The 18,461-nt window shown below is 32.3% G+C and overlaps 1 protein-coding gene across 2 annotated transcripts in view; it reads left to right on the forward strand.

The window, feature by feature from the left end:
• Ncapg (non-SMC condensin I complex subunit G) overlaps nucleotides 1-18,461 on the forward strand; it is a 36,078-nt gene that overhangs the window by 5,235 nt on the left and 12,382 nt on the right. For both annotated transcript variants that reach the window (XM_015481981.2, XM_048784260.1), the window contains exons 6-13: nucleotides 1,090-1,282; nucleotides 1,670-1,819; nucleotides 3,985-4,125; nucleotides 5,277-5,400; nucleotides 6,497-6,586; nucleotides 6,903-7,082; nucleotides 9,968-10,078; nucleotides 12,798-12,917. In XM_015481981.2, the coding sequence (XP_015337467.1) occupies nucleotides 1,090-1,282; nucleotides 1,670-1,819; nucleotides 3,985-4,125; nucleotides 5,277-5,400; nucleotides 6,497-6,586; nucleotides 6,903-7,082; nucleotides 9,968-10,078; nucleotides 12,798-12,917 (1,109 nt within the window). The remainder of the gene's footprint in view (nucleotides 1-1,089; nucleotides 1,283-1,669; nucleotides 1,820-3,984; nucleotides 4,126-5,276; nucleotides 5,401-6,496; nucleotides 6,587-6,902; nucleotides 7,083-9,967; nucleotides 10,079-12,797; nucleotides 12,918-18,461) is intronic.

Raw genomic sequence — 18,461 nt, forward strand, 5'->3', positions numbered from 1 at the left:
CCCCCCCTTTTTTTTTTTTAGTTTTATTGATTTTATTTTTTTAAATACACAACAGCAGAATGCATTGCAATTACAAAATACAGTACAGTTTTTCATCTTTGTATATAGAGTATGTTCATGCCAATTCATGCCTTTATATATGTATTTTTTTTTGCATTGCAATTCTTATTACACAAATATACCACAATTTTTCATATCTCTGTTTATATATAAAGTATGTTGACACCCAATTCGATTCTTCATACATGTATTTTGGATAATGATGTCCATCACATTCTACTGCCCTTGCTTATCCTCTGGCCCCTCCCTTTCCCTCCCACCCCTCTTCCCTATCTAGAATTCATCTAATCCTCCCATGCTCCCCCCTCCCTAACTCACTATGAGTCAGCCTCCTTATATCAGAGAAAACATTTGGCATTTTTTGGGGGGGGATTGTGCCCTTTATCTTTCTTAAAATTTGTGTATCTTGGCAAATACTTGACAGACCATATACTGGTGCATTAGGCTGGTATAATATCCCTCTCCCCATCTGTTAAACTACAGAATCTACTTATAGGAATGATGTTTTAAAATTCCCAACTCTGATGGGAAGGCCAAGATGGTGCAATTTTGCTATAGCAAGAAAACAAACTTTTGTCTGAAAAACATTGTCCAAAGTCATTGAGTAGGATAGTCTTAAAACCTAAGACAAAGGTTTGTGCATTGATGTATATTTGTTTAATTCACTTCTGCAAATAGAATTGTGTTATAGATGCAACAAAGTAGAATAATAGGTATTATAAATTCTAGGCTAATACCTGGAGCCCATTGTCTTAGGGTAGAGGGAATGCAAAATTTTTTAGTTGGGTATTTGGTGCTGAACTTTTTACATTTGTAGTTGGAAGTGAGCATCATTATAACTTTTGCAGTATCATTGTATTTTTATTTTCTTTATTTAATATGCTTTGTTCTGCTTCTTAATCTATTTGTATTGTAAATATCGTCTTGATGTTAACATCAATCTGAAAGAAATTAATGAAAAAGGATGAAGTACAGGAAATGAAAGCTAGGGGGAGCCTTTGTTTATCTATGTTTCAAATGATCCAATAGATGCTGTGAAACAAGCAATCCAGAAACATCTTCTCCGGGGCTGGTTACGTTTCACTGAAGGAAATATCTTGGAGTTGCTTCATAGGTTGGATGTGGAAAATTCTTCTGAAGTGGCAGTGTCAGTTCTTAATGCCTTATTTTCAATGACTCCTCTCAGTGAACTGGTGGAAATCTGTAAAAACAATGATGGCAGGTACATAAGGGATTCATTATTTGAATTGTGCTTATGAACTTCTGCAAATAAAATTAGTTTTTCCTCCCTATTGCTTTATATCAATATCTTTAATTTTTTTCTAGTTTTCCCCCCTGTACTATAAGAATGCATTGATTTATTATAGACTGTCTACTTTAGCTGTGATCTCCCATTTTATTATTTTGATATTTGCATTAGCCTTCCCTGAGAAAATCCAAAAACATGCATCCCTATTGTATATTTGTTCATTGTGTGTGGATAATTAATTTATGATGTCATTAAAAGAATGGTAATTATAAAGCAAATCTTTTCATTTCAATTTTTATTCAAAATTTTAACTAAATATAAAAATTATTCTTTTTCTTATCGTCTTCTTATTTAATGAAGGAAATTGATTCCAGTGGAAACATTAACTCCTGAAATAGCTTTGTATTGGCGTGCTCTTTGTGAATATTTGAAATTACAAGGGGATCAAGGTGAAGAATTTTTAGAGCAGATTTTGCCAGAACCTGTTATATATGCAGAATATTTACTGAGGTAAATTTTTTTTCTTTTGGTTTTTATTGTGTTTGTGTGTCGGTCTTAGCCCTTTCTTCAAAGTCATGCTTGATTGGGAGTAAGTTAAAAACCCCTTTTTTAGACAGGTAGAGATAAATGGGTATGTATATTAGGTATTCTGGAGAATATCCTATACTGGTCAGTAGTCAATATGTTTATGGTTTTATTCCTCAAAGCTGTTGAGACATGATTATGAACATTTCTCCATGAAATTAATAATAATGGTGTGTGTGGTTTTTTTTGTTTTTTTTTTAATTCATTGGTAAACTTATTATTATGTGCCAGATAGTAAATGTTTTCCTATCTGTGGGCCATATATTCCCTGTCAAAATTACTTAGCTATGGGGCTGGGATTGTGGCTCAGCAGTAGAGCGCTCGCCTAGCACATGCAAGGCCCTGGGTTTGATCATCAGCACCACATAAAAATAAATAAATAAAATAAAAGTATCTTGTCCGACTACACCTAAAAAATAAATGTTTAAAAAAAATTACTTGGCTCTGCCACGGTAGTGCAAAATTTGCTGAATACATTATGTTAATGACTTGAATGTGGCTATTTTCTGATAAAATTTTATTAACTTTTATGACACTAAAATTTGGATTTTGTATAATATGCAGTGTGTAAAAACCTTAAAAAATTTAATAGTAAGAATTATTTTTGGCTTATAAGATGTACGAAAATAGCATAGTGGATTTAGTCCTTGGGCCATAGTTTTCAACTCTGGGTGGGATTTTATGGCCAGTTTTATTATTAAAAACTTACCATGTAGATTTTAGTTTTAAAGTTTAAAAAATTTGTTTTTCTTAAATTACTTGCATAACTTATTTCTATACATTTCACTTTAAAATTATCAAGTAAAATATTCATTCTTGTAAAAATTCAAATTACAAAAGTACATAAAATAAAAATATTGAGTTCTCCTTTTATTTCTTGCTTTCCCAATCCCATTGATTAATTGATTGATTAGTTAACAACTAAACAATGTGGGATATGTACTTTGAAACCTCCTTGTTTATATATATTACTGTAAATGTATACATAGTTTTTTTCTTGTTTTTTTAAATATAGTATACTAGCCTGGTGTATTGGCTCACACCTATAATCTCAGCTATTTGAGAGACAGACACAGGAAGATCACGAGTTAGAGGCTAGCCTGCGCAACTAGTGAAACCCTTTCTCAAAGTAAAATATGAAAAGAGCTCCATGGCATAATATCTCTGGGTTCAATCTCTATTACCTGCCCCAACCCCCCACCCCCACAAATAAATAAAAGAACAGCTCTATAAGTATGTGTGTGTGTATACACTCTTGTTTTCCATTTATTTATTTATTTATTTATTTTAAGTGTTGATGGCCAAAGGCATTATATGTTGTTGTATATAAATCTGTATAGTCTAGACAAGAGTTTATTGTTCCATAGTACATTGGTAGCATTTAATTTATTTCTCTGTTAGATATTTAGGGTGTTTCCCATTTTCACTGATTAAAACAAAAAGTCTACTAAGCTTCCTTGTAAATGTCTAAATTTTGCTTTTAAGCAGCCTTTTTTTTTGGTTTGTTTTGGGGGGTTTTACACATGAGAAAGGGAGGCCTTTGTGATAGGGTATTGAATATAATCTTGATATGAGGGTTGGGAAAGGCTTCAATTTGGGCAATGATAAGGATGAAAGGTAGTTAATGGTGATTTTTTTTTTTAGTAGTATATTCAGTGAAATAAGAACACTACAGAAATGAAATAGGGTCCTAAGAAAGGATAATGTACATTTATGAAATTGTTCATTTAAAAATTTTTAAATTGTATTCATGGATTACTTGTGTAATTACTATTATTACTATTATTTTAAACAAAAGAATGATTGTTAATTAGGTATGATAAGGAAAGACTAGATTTTTATGACTACTTGAACTTTTGGACAAGAGATTCAGAACTTGAATATTTTTAGTAGAAAATACATTTTCTAATTCTTTAGCTCCATCAAAAGTTTGCGAAGTTCATTATAATAACATTTATTATTGAATGGGTATAAACTTCATGTTTTTAGAATAATATTAATTGAAAAAGATCTTTTTCTGGCCTAAAGGTGGGAATCAACTTCTCTTTGGTGTACACTAGATCCTACTTTATTAATTTTGCTTGTTTTAGTTATATCCAGAGCATTCCAGTAGTTACTGAAGAACAAAAAGGTGATTTTTCTTACATTGAAAATTTGATGACAAAAGAGTTCATAGGTCAGCAATTGATTCTGATTATCAAGTCTTTGGATACCAGTGAAGAAGGAGGAAGGTATGTGTAAATGTTAATCCTTTTTCATATTTACTCTTCTAATTTCCTATATTGGAATAATGGTCTTGTTATAATATGATTGGACATATTTACCCTAGCTCTCTAAGTGTTTTAAAAAGTTTTCATTTTTCTTTTCTGTATATTTCTATATGTATATATACACATAGACATTTAGTTATGTGTCATTTAACAAAAGGAAACATTCTGAGAAATATGTTATTAAATATTGTTGGTATGCAAACATTATGCTGTGTACGAACAAAAACCAAGATGGTGTAGGTTGCATGATATGGCCCCCTGGTGTAATGAAGAGACTATAACAAACACAAGGCTGCCACCAGCATAACATAAAATGGAATACTGTTTTATGGTAGGCTTTTGTTTTAATAAGTAGAAGTACACTCTAAAATAATGATGAATACGGTGTAGTAAATACATAAACCAATAGCTACTCACCTATTATTAAATAAATGTATATTGTTAGATAAAAATATAAATAAATATATTTATTATTAAATATATACAATAGTACTCATTTATTATTAAATATTACATACTGTAACTGTACAGAATTGTATGAACTATGCTTTTATATTGGTAATAATGTGATGGGTTTTTATTTTTTATGCCAGCATCACCACAGAGTAATGTGCTGAACTATATTACTGTGGCTATTGTGTCATTAGGCACTCTTTTAAGCTCCAATTTAATCTGATGGGACTCTCATTATATATGTAGTCTATTAACTAAAATGACACTGTGGATTATGATGGTGTGTGTATGTGCATGTATATGTATGTAAACCCACTTGAGTTTCTTCAGACTAATTTTTTTTAGCTTTTAGGTAAAAAAAATCTCTATTTGTATTTATTTCAGAGAGGGATAGTAGTACTACTTTCTAAAAGGTTTGGTTCATGTTTGGGACTTTGTCATTTTATTTTGATTTATTAAAGATTATAGGGTGGTTTATAAACTTTGTTTTGCAGAATATGAATTTTTTTTTACCTAGTCTGTACATATGGATTTTTTTTAACCTATAGTGATAAACGTAAGTGAAAAAACTAAGATAAATTTAAGTAAGTGAAATGTTAGAGATAAAATGTGTTCTATCATAGTGATATTTAAATTAAAACAGATCTCTTTGATTGTAGGAAACGACTGTTGGCTATTTTGCAGGAGATTCTTACTCTACCCACAACTCCTATATCCCTAATTTCATTTCTTGTGGAAAGACTTCTTCATATCATTATAGATGATAATAAGAGAATACAAATTGTAAGTGATTTTGCTCATTGTTGATAAAGAGGTTTTGGTCAATGACTTTTAATTTCTCTTTAGAACTTTTTGTTTTGTCTAACAAGTTTTTAAAAATTAAAAAATTATCTACCTCTGTCTCTCACTCTTTCTCACACACATACACATTTTTAACATACCTTCCTTCTTTGGTGGGTCTATTACTCTGTTTAATCAGTTTAAAGTAGAATAGGTTTGGGAGAAAGTGAGTAGTAGTAGGATGAGGTTTTGCCCATGAGGCACTGGGTACTGCAGTACTAAGAGTTGGCTGAAGTCACAAATACCTGCGTTGAAACCCCTCTGATACTTTCTGACTTTGTGTCTTTGGGCAAGTTACTTAGGTTTTTTTACTCAACTACAAAATAACAACGAAACCTACCTTTATTGTTTAATGAGGTACTACTCATAAAGTGCTTGGTAAATATGGAAATAAATTTTATTTACAATACTGTTTTCAAAAGTGTTATTTTTTTCTAGGTTAGCCAAAAGAGACCTGTATTATTTTCACATAATTATGTAGTCTGAGTTGCAGGTTCAATTCTTTCTACAGTGTTCTTAGTGATTATCTAGCGTTTGCTGCAGTACTTTGATTTGGGAGGCAGCCTTTTCCTGAATTAGCCATCTCCAGTGTCCAAATGGCTCCTTGTTTATGCTATTAATATTTATGCATTGTGTACCCAGTAGAAGAATAAAAGGATATTCTACTTTTCTGTATTTAATTCCCACAAAGCCAAACAAGAGATGAGTTGAAGAGTTTAGACAGAATTTTAATTTATAGTGTCTAATCATGGGCATCATAATTTATTTTTTCTGTTTTTCAGATATCATATGAGGGTTAATTAATCTTTAACATCTTTGTGCCTATTTCCCTTCAGATATCCTCAGGGTTTAGTCAGATGTGTTCAGTCTTTTTTGTTCTAAAACTGTCTAGCAAGCAGAATGTGTGCTACTTTTACCTATATATTTTGCTCTGTTTTTCTGTAAATGACATATGACAGATAATACTTGGAGTTTCATGTAGCAGTTTGACATCATTTGCAGATATGTAAACCTTATAATTTGAATTATAACTTATCAGGTTACAGAAATTATCTCAGAGATTCGAGCGCCTATTGTAACTGTTGGTGTTAATGTTGATCCATCTGATGCAAGGAAGAAAGAAATCAAGGTCAGTCTCTTAAATTAAAGAAGTGTTTGAGTAATGTAGTTGTGCAAGTCTAATTCCTCTTGCAATATGATTTTGTGATATTGTTCACAAAGTCAAATTATTTATTACATATCAAACTATAAAAGTATTTACAAAGTTACCAGATTTTGTCAGTCTGGAGATTTGCTGATCCATAATTCAGGAAGATTGTGACTGTAAGTTTTATTGCTTAAGTTCTGGGTCATTGAGATATTAAAATAATACTCATGTCTTCTATAGATTTTCACATTAATAATTTTTTTTAGTGTTTACACAATCAGTATTTATTTTTTTCTAGATGGCTGAAATAAAAGTTAAACTAATTGAAGCAAAAGAAGCTTTGGACAATTGCATTACCTTACAAGATTTTAATCAGGCATCAAAATTAAAAGAAGAAGTAAAAGCATTAGAAGATGCCAAAATAAACCTGTTGAAAGAGACAGAACAACTTGAAATTAAAGAAGTCCACATAGAGAAGGTATCAATAACTTTTTAAATTAATTAACTATTTTCATTTATATATGACAGCGGAATGTATTACAATTCTTATTATACATATATAGCACAATTTTTTATATCTCTGGTTGTATACAAAGTGTATTCACACCAATTCGTGTCTTTATACATGTACTTTGAATAATAATACCCATCAATCAATAACTATTTCATACTAAATCTCAAGTGTAATTAATTACCTCAATTAAATCTTATTTTCTTTAACTCACTAAACTGGCAGAATATATTCACTTTGCAGAAATTGGTAGTAGCAAAATGAACTAAAATAGGGAAAATTTTTTTGTTTCCCTTGTTCCTTTCTATTTGTGGACTTAGAAAAGTCTTAATTAACTTTAATTATCCTGTAGCTAGGACTTTTTTTTTTGTTCCCTTGTCATGCTAATCTCTGAAATCTGAAGTATTTCTTTCTTGCAGGGAAAGTAGTCTTCCAGTAGTTTACTTCTCAGTTTTATTTATTTATTTACTCTCCCCAACATAGTTTAAAAAAACCATTTAAAAAAGGAAAATATGTCCATTGTTCCCTTATTTGTGGAAGACCAATGACCTTTCTATTGCTAGGAAAAGCATTTCATTGGTAACCATGCTGTTACGTGGTTTTTTGGAATGTTAATTACTCCTTTTTATTTTCCTCCTTGGGGAGAGGGGAGATTGAACCAGGGGCACTTCGCTATGCTACATCCCTAGCCCTTTTTATTTTTTTTTTATTGAGACAAGATCTTTCTAAGTTGCTCAGGCTGTCCTGGAACTTAAGATCCTCTTGCCTCAGCCATCTGAGTTGTTGAGATTATAAGGTGTACTCCACCATGACTGTTTTTTAAAGTGTAATTACTTTAAATGTTTTTAGAAAAAGTTTTGTTATTTTTAATGAAATACTAATCTTGATATCTAATAATATTTAAAACTTTTTAAACAGTTTTTAAAACTTTGGTCATTTGATAAATTAGTCTCTAAAATGGATTATTTATTTCCTAACAAACTTACTTTAACATAGGCTAGATTGATATCAATTATTAAATTTGATGTTAACTTAATTCAGATTTTTTTTGGATCTTGCCTTTGTAGTGAACATTTATTATTATACTTTTGGTTTAGGGAGTGCTATTTATAGTACTTTCATAAGTAGAATGCTGACTTGGAAAGTTTACTATATAAAAAGGTTTCATAAGCTACGTTATATCCATATCATTATATCTCTAGCCATGGACTTCCTCATTCCAGCACTTTATCTGTCCATTGAGAATGACTGAATTTATTCTCATAGTAGTAGCTTCTTTCTTTCTTTCTTTTTTTTTCAAAGTCTGTGTATCATGGGCCATTAAACTTTAAAGCAAATTTAAAGCAAATCTGAAATACAATCTAAAAAATGACAAACTGCAAATAAATTAGGAGAATATTAGCAAAAGTGTTCTTGTTATGATTGTTATCTCTTTATGTTGACTCTGACCATTTACTTGTCTAATTGTCCTATTTGAAGGGTATAAAGCTATTTTAGTACAAATAGAGCATGGCAAAATAGATGCTATGATTGGGAAATACAGGTTTTATGGAAGAAGTGTTTTAACCTGAGATTTCAATGAAAATATTAAGTGAACAGTAAAAGGATGTTTTTCTGTTAGTTCTTCAGGCACTTCAATTCATTTGATTGTAGCTGTCACTCTATGAGGTTGGTACTATTTTTTAAAAATATTTTTTAGTTATAGGTAGACACAATAGTTTCATTTTATTTTATTTTTTATGTGGTGCTGAGGATCAAACCCAGTGCCTCACGCATGTTAGGCAAGTGCTCTACCTCTGGGCCACAACCCTAGCCCCATGAGGTTGATACTGTTATCTTCATTTTTAAAAAAAATATTTATTTTTTAGTCGTAGATGGACATAATACTTTTATTTTTTAAAATGTGGTGCTGAGGATTGAACCCAGTGCCTCATGCATGCTAGGCAAGTGCTCTACTTCTGAACCACAACCCCAGCCCTATTATCTTCATTTCTAAAGATTAATTTATTTGCCTAAATTCACACTGATAGTAAATGGTAGAGGTAGGATTTGGATCTAAGGAGTGATCTACATATGTACTTTTAATGAACTCTGGTATCTCTCCTTGATGGAATGATTTGTGATGGCCCACAGGTTAAACAATACCTGCTTTGTTTTAAAACTTCAGATTGACATGACTAGAGAATTGAGGGAGAGGTAATAAATAAATCTAGGGGAAAATTGAGGGCAAGGTCATGTAAGGCTTTGTAAAAAAAATCTTAAGAATTTGTGCTTTACTCAAGAATCCATTAGTATTTTAAGTGGTAGGAGTATTCTGTCTTAGAAAGATCACTGTTTTTCAGGAAATGGGTGTAACAGTGGGAGACTGCTATAGTGATGTAGGCTTGAGATGATGGCAGTGTGAACAAGATGACTGGATATGGAAAGAAGCGACATTTGAGAGGCTTTTAGGAATTTACAACAGGAAAAAGAGGGAATTCAGCATATTCTAGGTCTTTTACTTTAGACTGCTGCATAGATAATGGTGATGTTATGAAGAAAGAGAGCGCAGTAGGAGGAGAGATTTGGGCAATAATGAGTTCCCTTTTGTACTTGTGGAACATCCAAGAATAAATGTAACAGTTTATATTTATGAATCTGAAACTTAGAAAATAGTTAGTCTACCTCATAGATGATAAATGGAGGTGTATGACTGGATAAAATCATCCAGGAAGTAAAAAAAAAAAAAAAGAAAAAAAATCACCCAGGGAGTATATATGAAATGACAGTATGCCCTAGGCATTTAAGCAGACATTTACAGAATATGCAGAAGATATTCTTAGTAATGGTGAATATTTTGTCTTTTATTTTAGAATGATGCTGAAACACTACAGAAATGTCTTATTTTATGCTATGAACTATTGAAGCTGATGTCCATTTCAGCTGGCATAGGTGCAACCATGAATGGAATCATTGAATCTTTGGTATGTTGTTGACCTTTGAAGCTTTATTTTACCCCAGTCCTTCCTCTCAAGTAATATGTTCATTAGGTTTCAAAAGTATGAAAGATTACTATTTTAAGCATCTGATAAACAAATAGTTTAAAAAAATGTTTAAAATGACTATTTCGTATTGTGAGAACTAAATAAGGTAATGTGTATAAAGGACCTAGTACAAAAGTAATAATTACTCTTTTAAAAGATTTGGAAAAACTTATTTCACATTGGAAAGAGAGCAGAATGACTTCATTCTTTGAGTAAGAAGAGGAGATAACTTAATCATATAAAAAATAAAATTTTAAGTGCTGGAATATTGGTGTAGAAAAAGACTGTGAGAAGGTTACAGTGTGATCCCTGTGAAGAGTTCATTTACTACTATTATTATTATTTTTTGAGATGGTTCTTGCTCTATTGCCCAGGCTGGCCTTAAATTTTTAGGCTCAAGCAGACAAGTCTGTCTGCTTTAGTCCCCCAAGTGGCCAGGACTACAGATGTGTGTCATTGTGTTCTGCTGTTCATGACTATATTTAAAGGACTTTAAAGTAAACTTTTATAGTTAGTCTCCATTGTGTAGACACCAGAACATAAGTACTACAAAACTCAGGAACGGTACTTTATGATAGGAATATCATGGAAACCTTATGTAACTTCAAAATTTTCTAGTAATGACATTTAAAGAAAGTAAAAAGAATCAGGTAAAATTAATGTTAATATATTAAGACATATTACATGTATGTCCAAATATTTTTCGTTTTTTTATGTCCAAAATGGTATTTTATGATTTACTTGGTGTTAAAATTGTTAAGATATTTTATATCATTTTTCATACTAAGTCTTTTAGCATATCTCAAGCTTGACTAGTTACACTTCAAGTGCTGCATAGCCATATGTGCCTAGAGGACACAGTATTAGACAGTACAGATGTAGGTCTTCCTTTTTTTCTTTTTTTTTTTTTAATGACATTTTTCATCAGAAAACAGATTCTGAATATGCCCAAGCTTTTAAGGATTCTGTTCAAATTAATTTAATTTGTGATTAGTGAGAAATAGCCAGTTGTGTGATCTGAAATGTAATTCCTTTATTGGGATATCATGAGTTTCTAAATGCTCTAGACAACTGTCTAGAGCTTCTGATTAAAGTATAGATTCTACTTCAACCTTTAGAATTTAGTTTTATTTTTAGAGAAGCAGTATCTTTAGTGAAAAGTGATCCCTTTTAAACTCTGCTTGGGAACTTTACGTCTGGTCCTATTAGAGAATAGTATATTGTAATACAGTTAACTCTAAAATTGAAGAGTAAATATGAAGTGTGTGTGTGTGTGTGTGTGTGTGTGTGTATTAAGTGAAGAAAATACAAAATTGAATGATCATAATGACTATACAGACAGTCTATGGCTAAAGATTGAAAAGATGAATAAAGGAATGTAAATTAGATATTTGAATAAAATAATTATATTTATGTGTTTTAAATAAAATGTTATAGATTATTATAATATATAATATTATAAATATTATATATTTATTGAATGCTTACAGTAAATGCTGGGAATATAATTATACAGGGTATATATAACCTAGAGACTGCCATTATGGTTCTTCTGTCAAGAGAGGGGAATATCAGTTAAATAAAATAAACGAGTGAACACTATTGCCTTTAATATGTGCTATGAAAAAGGGCTACGTGGTCATAAGCAATCATAATTGGAGTAGATATTTATGTGAAAAAGGGAGGGAAGAATGTTTAATACAATAGCTATTAGGCACATGTGGCCATTAAAACCTACTTCAAATTGAGATAGATTTTAAGTAAAAGGATTTTTTGAAAAAATTTGCTTTCAAAGACAGTACAAACAACAGAATATGAGTTGATTTCATTAATAAGTTTTTTATTGAGTACATGTTTAGTGATAATATTTTGATTATATTGGATTAAATGTAAATAAATAAGATTAAAATATAAAATTAGTTTTACCTACTTCTTTTTACTTTATATATAAATGAATAAGGTTAATATGTAAAATTAGTTTCATGTGCTTCTTTTTTACTTTAATGTGGCTTCTATAATGACTAAAAGAACAGTGCAGTTCCCATTTGTAGCTTGTATTGTATTTCTGAATAAGAAGCATCAAAATCAGACCAGTTGAGCTGGTCTACTTAAGAGGTTGATTCAGGAGGATCGAAAATTTGAGCAAACCTGGGCAACTTGGCAAGACCTTCAATCAAAATAAAAAAGGGGGTGGGGCTACAGCTCAGTGGCAGAGCACTTGTTTGCATGTGCGGACCCTGGGTTTGATCCCCAGTACCACTAAAAAGAAAAAAGATCATACCAGTTGAACAAACCAACAACAAGGGGTAGCATGATATATGATAAGATGGGGAAAGACTACATGATGAGGGGTGGTGTATATCGTTCTAATGAGTTTTACTTATTCTATAAGCACTGGAAATCCGTTGACTCAGTTTTAATAGATATAATGGAGATGTTTCATGATCATCTATGTTTCAGGAAAATTATTCTGGCTTTTGCAATTTAAATATTTGCCTTTTTTTCTTTTTTTAAACGAAAAATGACTTCTTGGAGTTAATAGACAATATGACAGTGAAGTAGATTTACAAAATAATGGAAATTCACATTTAGACCATGATTTTAATATATTATTATAAATTTCTTGCTTTGGTCAAAATTAACTTCTATTTCATTTTAGATTCTTCCTGGAATAATAAGTGTCCATCCTATAATAAGAAATCTGGCTGTTTTATGCTTAGGATGCTGTGGACTACAGAATAAGGATTTTGCAAGTAAACACTTTGTGTTACTATTACAGGTAGGATTTACTTTGTGACAAAATCTCCATTGCATTTTCTGAACTATTCTGTCTCTGGTGATAAGGCTAATATTTAATTCATTCTGAAGATTATTGATGATGATTGTTGACAATCTATAGGAACTCATTTTTTGTCCTTTGATTTTTTTTAATTAAAACATCTTTGTAGAAGAAAGATGAAATGTTAATTTAAGATAATCTTAACCACAGATCAAATATTAAGTGCATATTAAGTTCCTTGCCTGGACTGTTCTATGTTTATGAAACAAATGTGACAGGTAAGTGGTGAGAAAAAACAAGATTTTAAGTTCTTGTGTTAATAGAGCTTACACTCTAGAAAGTAAAACTCACATTGAAAAATAAACAAATATGTAGTATGTCAGATGAAGAAAAATAATGCAGAGAAGGGGAATAAGGACTGAATAGAAAAAGGGACAGTATAGTTCAGGAAGGCCTCATTAATAAATGGGACCTGTATCAAAGTGAAGTCGAAGGAGTGAACCACAAGCATATCTGGGAATAGGATTTTTTTTTTTTTTTTTTTTTGCTTAGCACATTTGAGGACCAGGAGGACATATGGCTAGGAAAGACTGAGCAAAGTGGAGAGTAATAGGAAAAAGAATTTGCAGGATGTCTATCTCTTATAGGAGTATATGAACTAAAAAGATGTCAGCTTCCACCATGAATAAAGTAGGAAGGAATTGGAAGACTTTGAATAGAATATTGTGATCTGACTAGGTATGGTGTGGTGTAGACCAGGGAAGGGTTGGACACCTTTCCTATAAAGGGCCACAGAATAAGTAGTTTAGACCATTTAAACCATAGTTCTGTTTCAACCATTCCTCTCTTATGTTGTAGTGGGGAGACAGTAATGGATGGTACATGAACGAATGAGTGCAACTGTAGTCCAGTAAAACTTTATTTATGGACATTGAAACTTGAATTTCATAAATTTTTACATGTACTGAATTTTTTTAATAATTTGAAAATTTAAATAAACTATTTATAACTTGCATACTGTACAAAATTAGGTGGTATATTAGATTTGGCCTGTGGGCCATAGTTGTCATATCCTTGGTAAGACAGCAGAGGTATAATAGAAGCATGGATACTAGTAAGGAAGAAATTCAGCAATCCAGGAAAGACATGGTTGGGATGAGGTTTATGGTTATTTGGATTGTGAGAAGGATAGTGTATTAGCTACGATTCTTCAGAGATATAAAACCAATAACATACATTTGTATACATGCATGTATTGTATGTTGATAGATAGATATGAGGGGATTTATTAGGGGAATTGGCTTATATGGTTTTGGAGGCTATAAACTTCCATGACAAGTGGTCTGCAAACTGGACCCTGGATGCTGCTAGTATGATAGACCAAGTGTGAAGGCCTGAGAACCAGGGAAGCCCATGTGTTATGTTTAGATGTGGTGTCCCACAAAAGCTCACATGCGAGACAACACAAGAAGGTTTGGAGGAGAAATGATTAGGTTATAGCCTTAACCTAATCCGTGAATTAATTCCTGATTGGGTTAACTGAATGGTAACTGGAGGCAGGTGGGGTGTGGCTAGAGGAAGTGATTCATTGGGGGCATGGCTGTGGGGTATATATTTTGTATCTGGTGAGTAGTTTGTGCTTTCTGGTCATCATGTGAACTCCTTTCCTCTGCCACTCTCTTGCCATGATGTCCTGCCTCACCTTGAGCTCTGAGGAATGGAGCTGGCCTCTTATGGACTGAGACCTCTGAAACCGTGAGCCCTCAAATAAACTTTTCCTCCTCTACAGTTGTTCTGGATGGGTCTTTTAGTCACAACAGGCAAAAAGCTGACTAAAACACCATGTAACTATTGATCTGTGACCAAAGGCCTGAGAACCTGTAGTCCTGCTGGTATTAAGACCTGGGTTCAAGGCCTGAACAGTCTGGAATTCTGATGTCCAAGTACAAATAAGAGTATATCCCAGTTCTAGGAGAAAGAGGAGATCCCCTTTTTGTTCTGTCTGGGCCCACATTGAGAACATATCTTCCCCCAATTAGTCCATTGGCTCACATGCCAATCTTTCTTGGAAATATTCTCACAAATATACCCTGAAATAATCCTTAACCAGTTCTGTGTAACCCCTAATCTAGAAGTAATCCTTAATCACTTCTGTAGGTAATCCATAATTCAGTCAAATTGACCTAAAATTAACCATCACAAATGGAAGTCTAAGATTGAAAATAGTCTGTAGGATTTGCTGATGTATCTGATGTAGCATGTGAGAAAAAGAGATCTAAGATAACTAAGGATTTAGGTTGGATTAACCAGAAGGATTAAATTATTATTCCCCATGATGGAGAAAACAGAAGCCTGTTTTCCCCCTTTTTATATATTTTTTATTTGTTCTTATTAGTTACACATGATAGTAGAATGCATTTCGACCTACCATACGTAAATGGAGTATAACTTCTCATTCTTCTGGTTGTACATGATGTAGTGTTAGACAGGTCGTGTAATCATATATGCACATAGGGTAATAATGTCCAATTAATTCTACTATCATTCCTATCCACATACCTCCTCCCCTCCCTTCACTTCTCTCTGTCTAATCCAATGTACCTACCTCTGTTTTTCCCACCCCTCCCTGTCCCCATCATGAATTATCATTCAGATATCAGAGAACACATTCAGCCTTTGATTGTTTGAGATTGCCTTATTTCGCTTAGCGTAGATTTCTCCAGTTCCACCCATTTACCAGCAAATGCCATTATTTCATTCTTCTTAAATTAGGCTGAGTAATAGTCCATTGTGTATATATATACCACAATTTCTTTATCCATTCATCTGTTGAAGGCACCTAGATTGGTTCCATAGTTTAGCTATTGTGAATTGAGCTGCTGTAAACATTGATATGGCTGCATCACTGTAGTAGGCTGATTTTAAGTCCTTTGGTATAAACCGAGGAGTGGGATAACTGGGTCAAATGGTTGGTTTCATTCCAAGTTTTCTTAGAAATCTCCATACCCTTTCCATGGTGGTTACACCAATTTGCTGTCCCACCAGCAATGTATGAGTGTTATTTTCCCTCACATCCTCATCCAATATTTATTGTTACTTATATTCTTGGTAATTGCCATTTTGACTGGACTGATATGGAATCTCAGTGTATTTTGATTTGCATTTTTCTAATTGTTAGAGATGCTGAGCTTTTTTATTTATTTGTTGATCAATTGTATTTCTTCTTCTGTGAATTGTCTGTTTAGTTCCTTAGCCCATTTATTGATTGGTTTATTTGTTTTTTGTTTGTTTTGTTTTTGTGTTAAGTTTTTTTGAGTTCTTTATATATTCTGGAGAATAATGTTGTATCTGAGGTGCATGTAGTAAAGATTTTCTCCCATTTTGTAGGTTCTCTCTTCACATTATTGATTGTTTGCTTTGAAGAAGGAAGAGCAGGTTTCATGGCAGGTGGATGAAATAAATAAAAAGTGTTCTATATTAGATATGATTAAATTTGGTGTTTGAGAAATAGGCATTTAAATGTGAGTTCCAAGTGTAAGGAGCTATCCAGCATGGCAGATGAGCCTGGAAGTCTCTCTTCTGTTGATGGTATCTGATAGCATCCAGTGCCTAGAGATTGCATGTTACTTGAGGAATGAGTATAGATTGTGAAGAGATCTCAACTTTGAGTTCCCTATAGCTTAGGCAGCATTTAAAGGTAGGGAGATAAAGAAGAACCAGAAGAGACTATGGTGATATCAATAGTATAAGGAGAGGGTGATGTGTTAGAAGGCAATATTACAACGAGGGGAGACCTAACTGGTTAATGCTTCTAACAGGTGATAAGAATTCATAAGTAATCACTTCTGGCAAGTAAAGAAGTGTTCAGTGACTTTTCTGAGAGTAATTTATGTGGCAGGCAAAAACTAGAGTGGGCAGAAGAAAATTTAAGTCTCTTTTAAGGTTTTTGTTTTTCCAGTTAGGAGTAATAGAAATTGGGAGGTAGCAAGAGAGGGTATGGGGGTAAAGAGGAACATTTTGGGTTTTAATTTTATTTTTTTTAAGATGGGGAAACTCAAAGCATATTTTGTATTAGGAAAAATAACTCAGTTGAAAGGAAAAAATCGGTAATATGGGATTGGGGTAGTTGCTGGAGTGATGTTCTTATATGCAGGAGGTGGTGGAATCAGTTGTACCAGTGGAATGCATTTGACTTGCAGACTGCTTGATTTTGGATGTTCGTCTCTAATGTCTGGGCCTAGCTTAACTTGAAAAATAAACTTCAACTTCTACTAGTCTGGTGTTGCCAGTGGGATAAAATGTTTATAATGGGATAAAAAAGCCATGAGAAATTTTGATGCACATTGCTTCTGAACAGTTCAGTAAAGGTAGCAAAGGCGAGCTTTGTATGCCCATGTTGAAAATAATGTGTTAGAATATGGCTCATAATTTTCATGAAAAGATTATTTTAAAGGGCCAAACTCAGCAAAGAAATTTCCCTAGAACATAAAACTCTGTTGTCCATGGAATGGTCAAACTGACTTGTAGCTTTGTATTGAAGGAAGAAAAATAGCGCTGTACTTTTAAAAAATAATTATTTTTAAAAAAGTAATCCTCATGAATTTCAATGTTTTAACTTTCTGAAAAATTACAAAGAAATTGACAGCTAATCAATTAATTTTAATGTGTATCAGTGAAATTCCTGGTGTGTCTGCTTCTGTTTATCATCCCATTCTGTTAGTATCCATGAAAAATCTCTATTGTTAACCTCCTTTGAAAAAAATAGAATGCCAGTATTGTCTTTAAAATGGTGAAGCTTCTTTTTTAAACTAGAAAAAATAAAGTCATTAATTTTTATATCAGCAGGTATTGACATTGGTGATGCTGCTAGTAATTTTTGCAGGGAATTTTATTTGTAATTGAGAAATTTATTGGTTTTAAATATTGGATTTATTATCCAGGAAATAAAATCCTACATTTTTAAAGGAGTTTTGCCTAATATTGTCATCCCTTGGTATCCATGAAGGATGGGTTCCAGGACCATTGTGAATATCCAAATATGCAGATTCTCAAGTTCCTGATATAATACTGAAGTATTTGCATATAACCAGCACTTCTTCCTATATGCTTTAAATCATCCCTAGATTACTTATAATAACTAACACAATGTAAATGCTATTTAAAACTGTATTTTTTCAGGGAATAATGACAAAAAAAGTCTGTATAATTTGTTTTTTCTTTTATTTAGTTTGTTGAACTGATGGATTCAGGATCTTGTATGAGATGCAGGGTAGACCATAATTAGAACAGGAAATTTTCTACTTCCATTTCCTGGGATTCTAGAAGATGGGCCTTGAAATGTTAGAATAATTGTTGGTCATTACTTTTTTTTTTTAAGTGGAAGAAAAAATCTTATTAGAACATCTGATAGGGAAGTGTTCGTTTATGTATGGCTTACTAAATAGTTCTCTAGAAAATGAAGTAAAGCATTCATTAAGATGGCCTTTATGCTATTATGAATGATGCTTAAAAATTATAATTTCTTCTAGTCAAGTTGGAACTGAT

The sequence above is a fragment of the Marmota marmota genome, unplaced genomic scaffold (assembly GCF_001458135.2).
Source record: "Marmota marmota marmota unplaced genomic scaffold, marMar, whole genome shotgun sequence".
NCBI classification, from domain to species: Eukaryota; Metazoa; Chordata; class Mammalia; order Rodentia; family Sciuridae; genus Marmota; species Marmota marmota.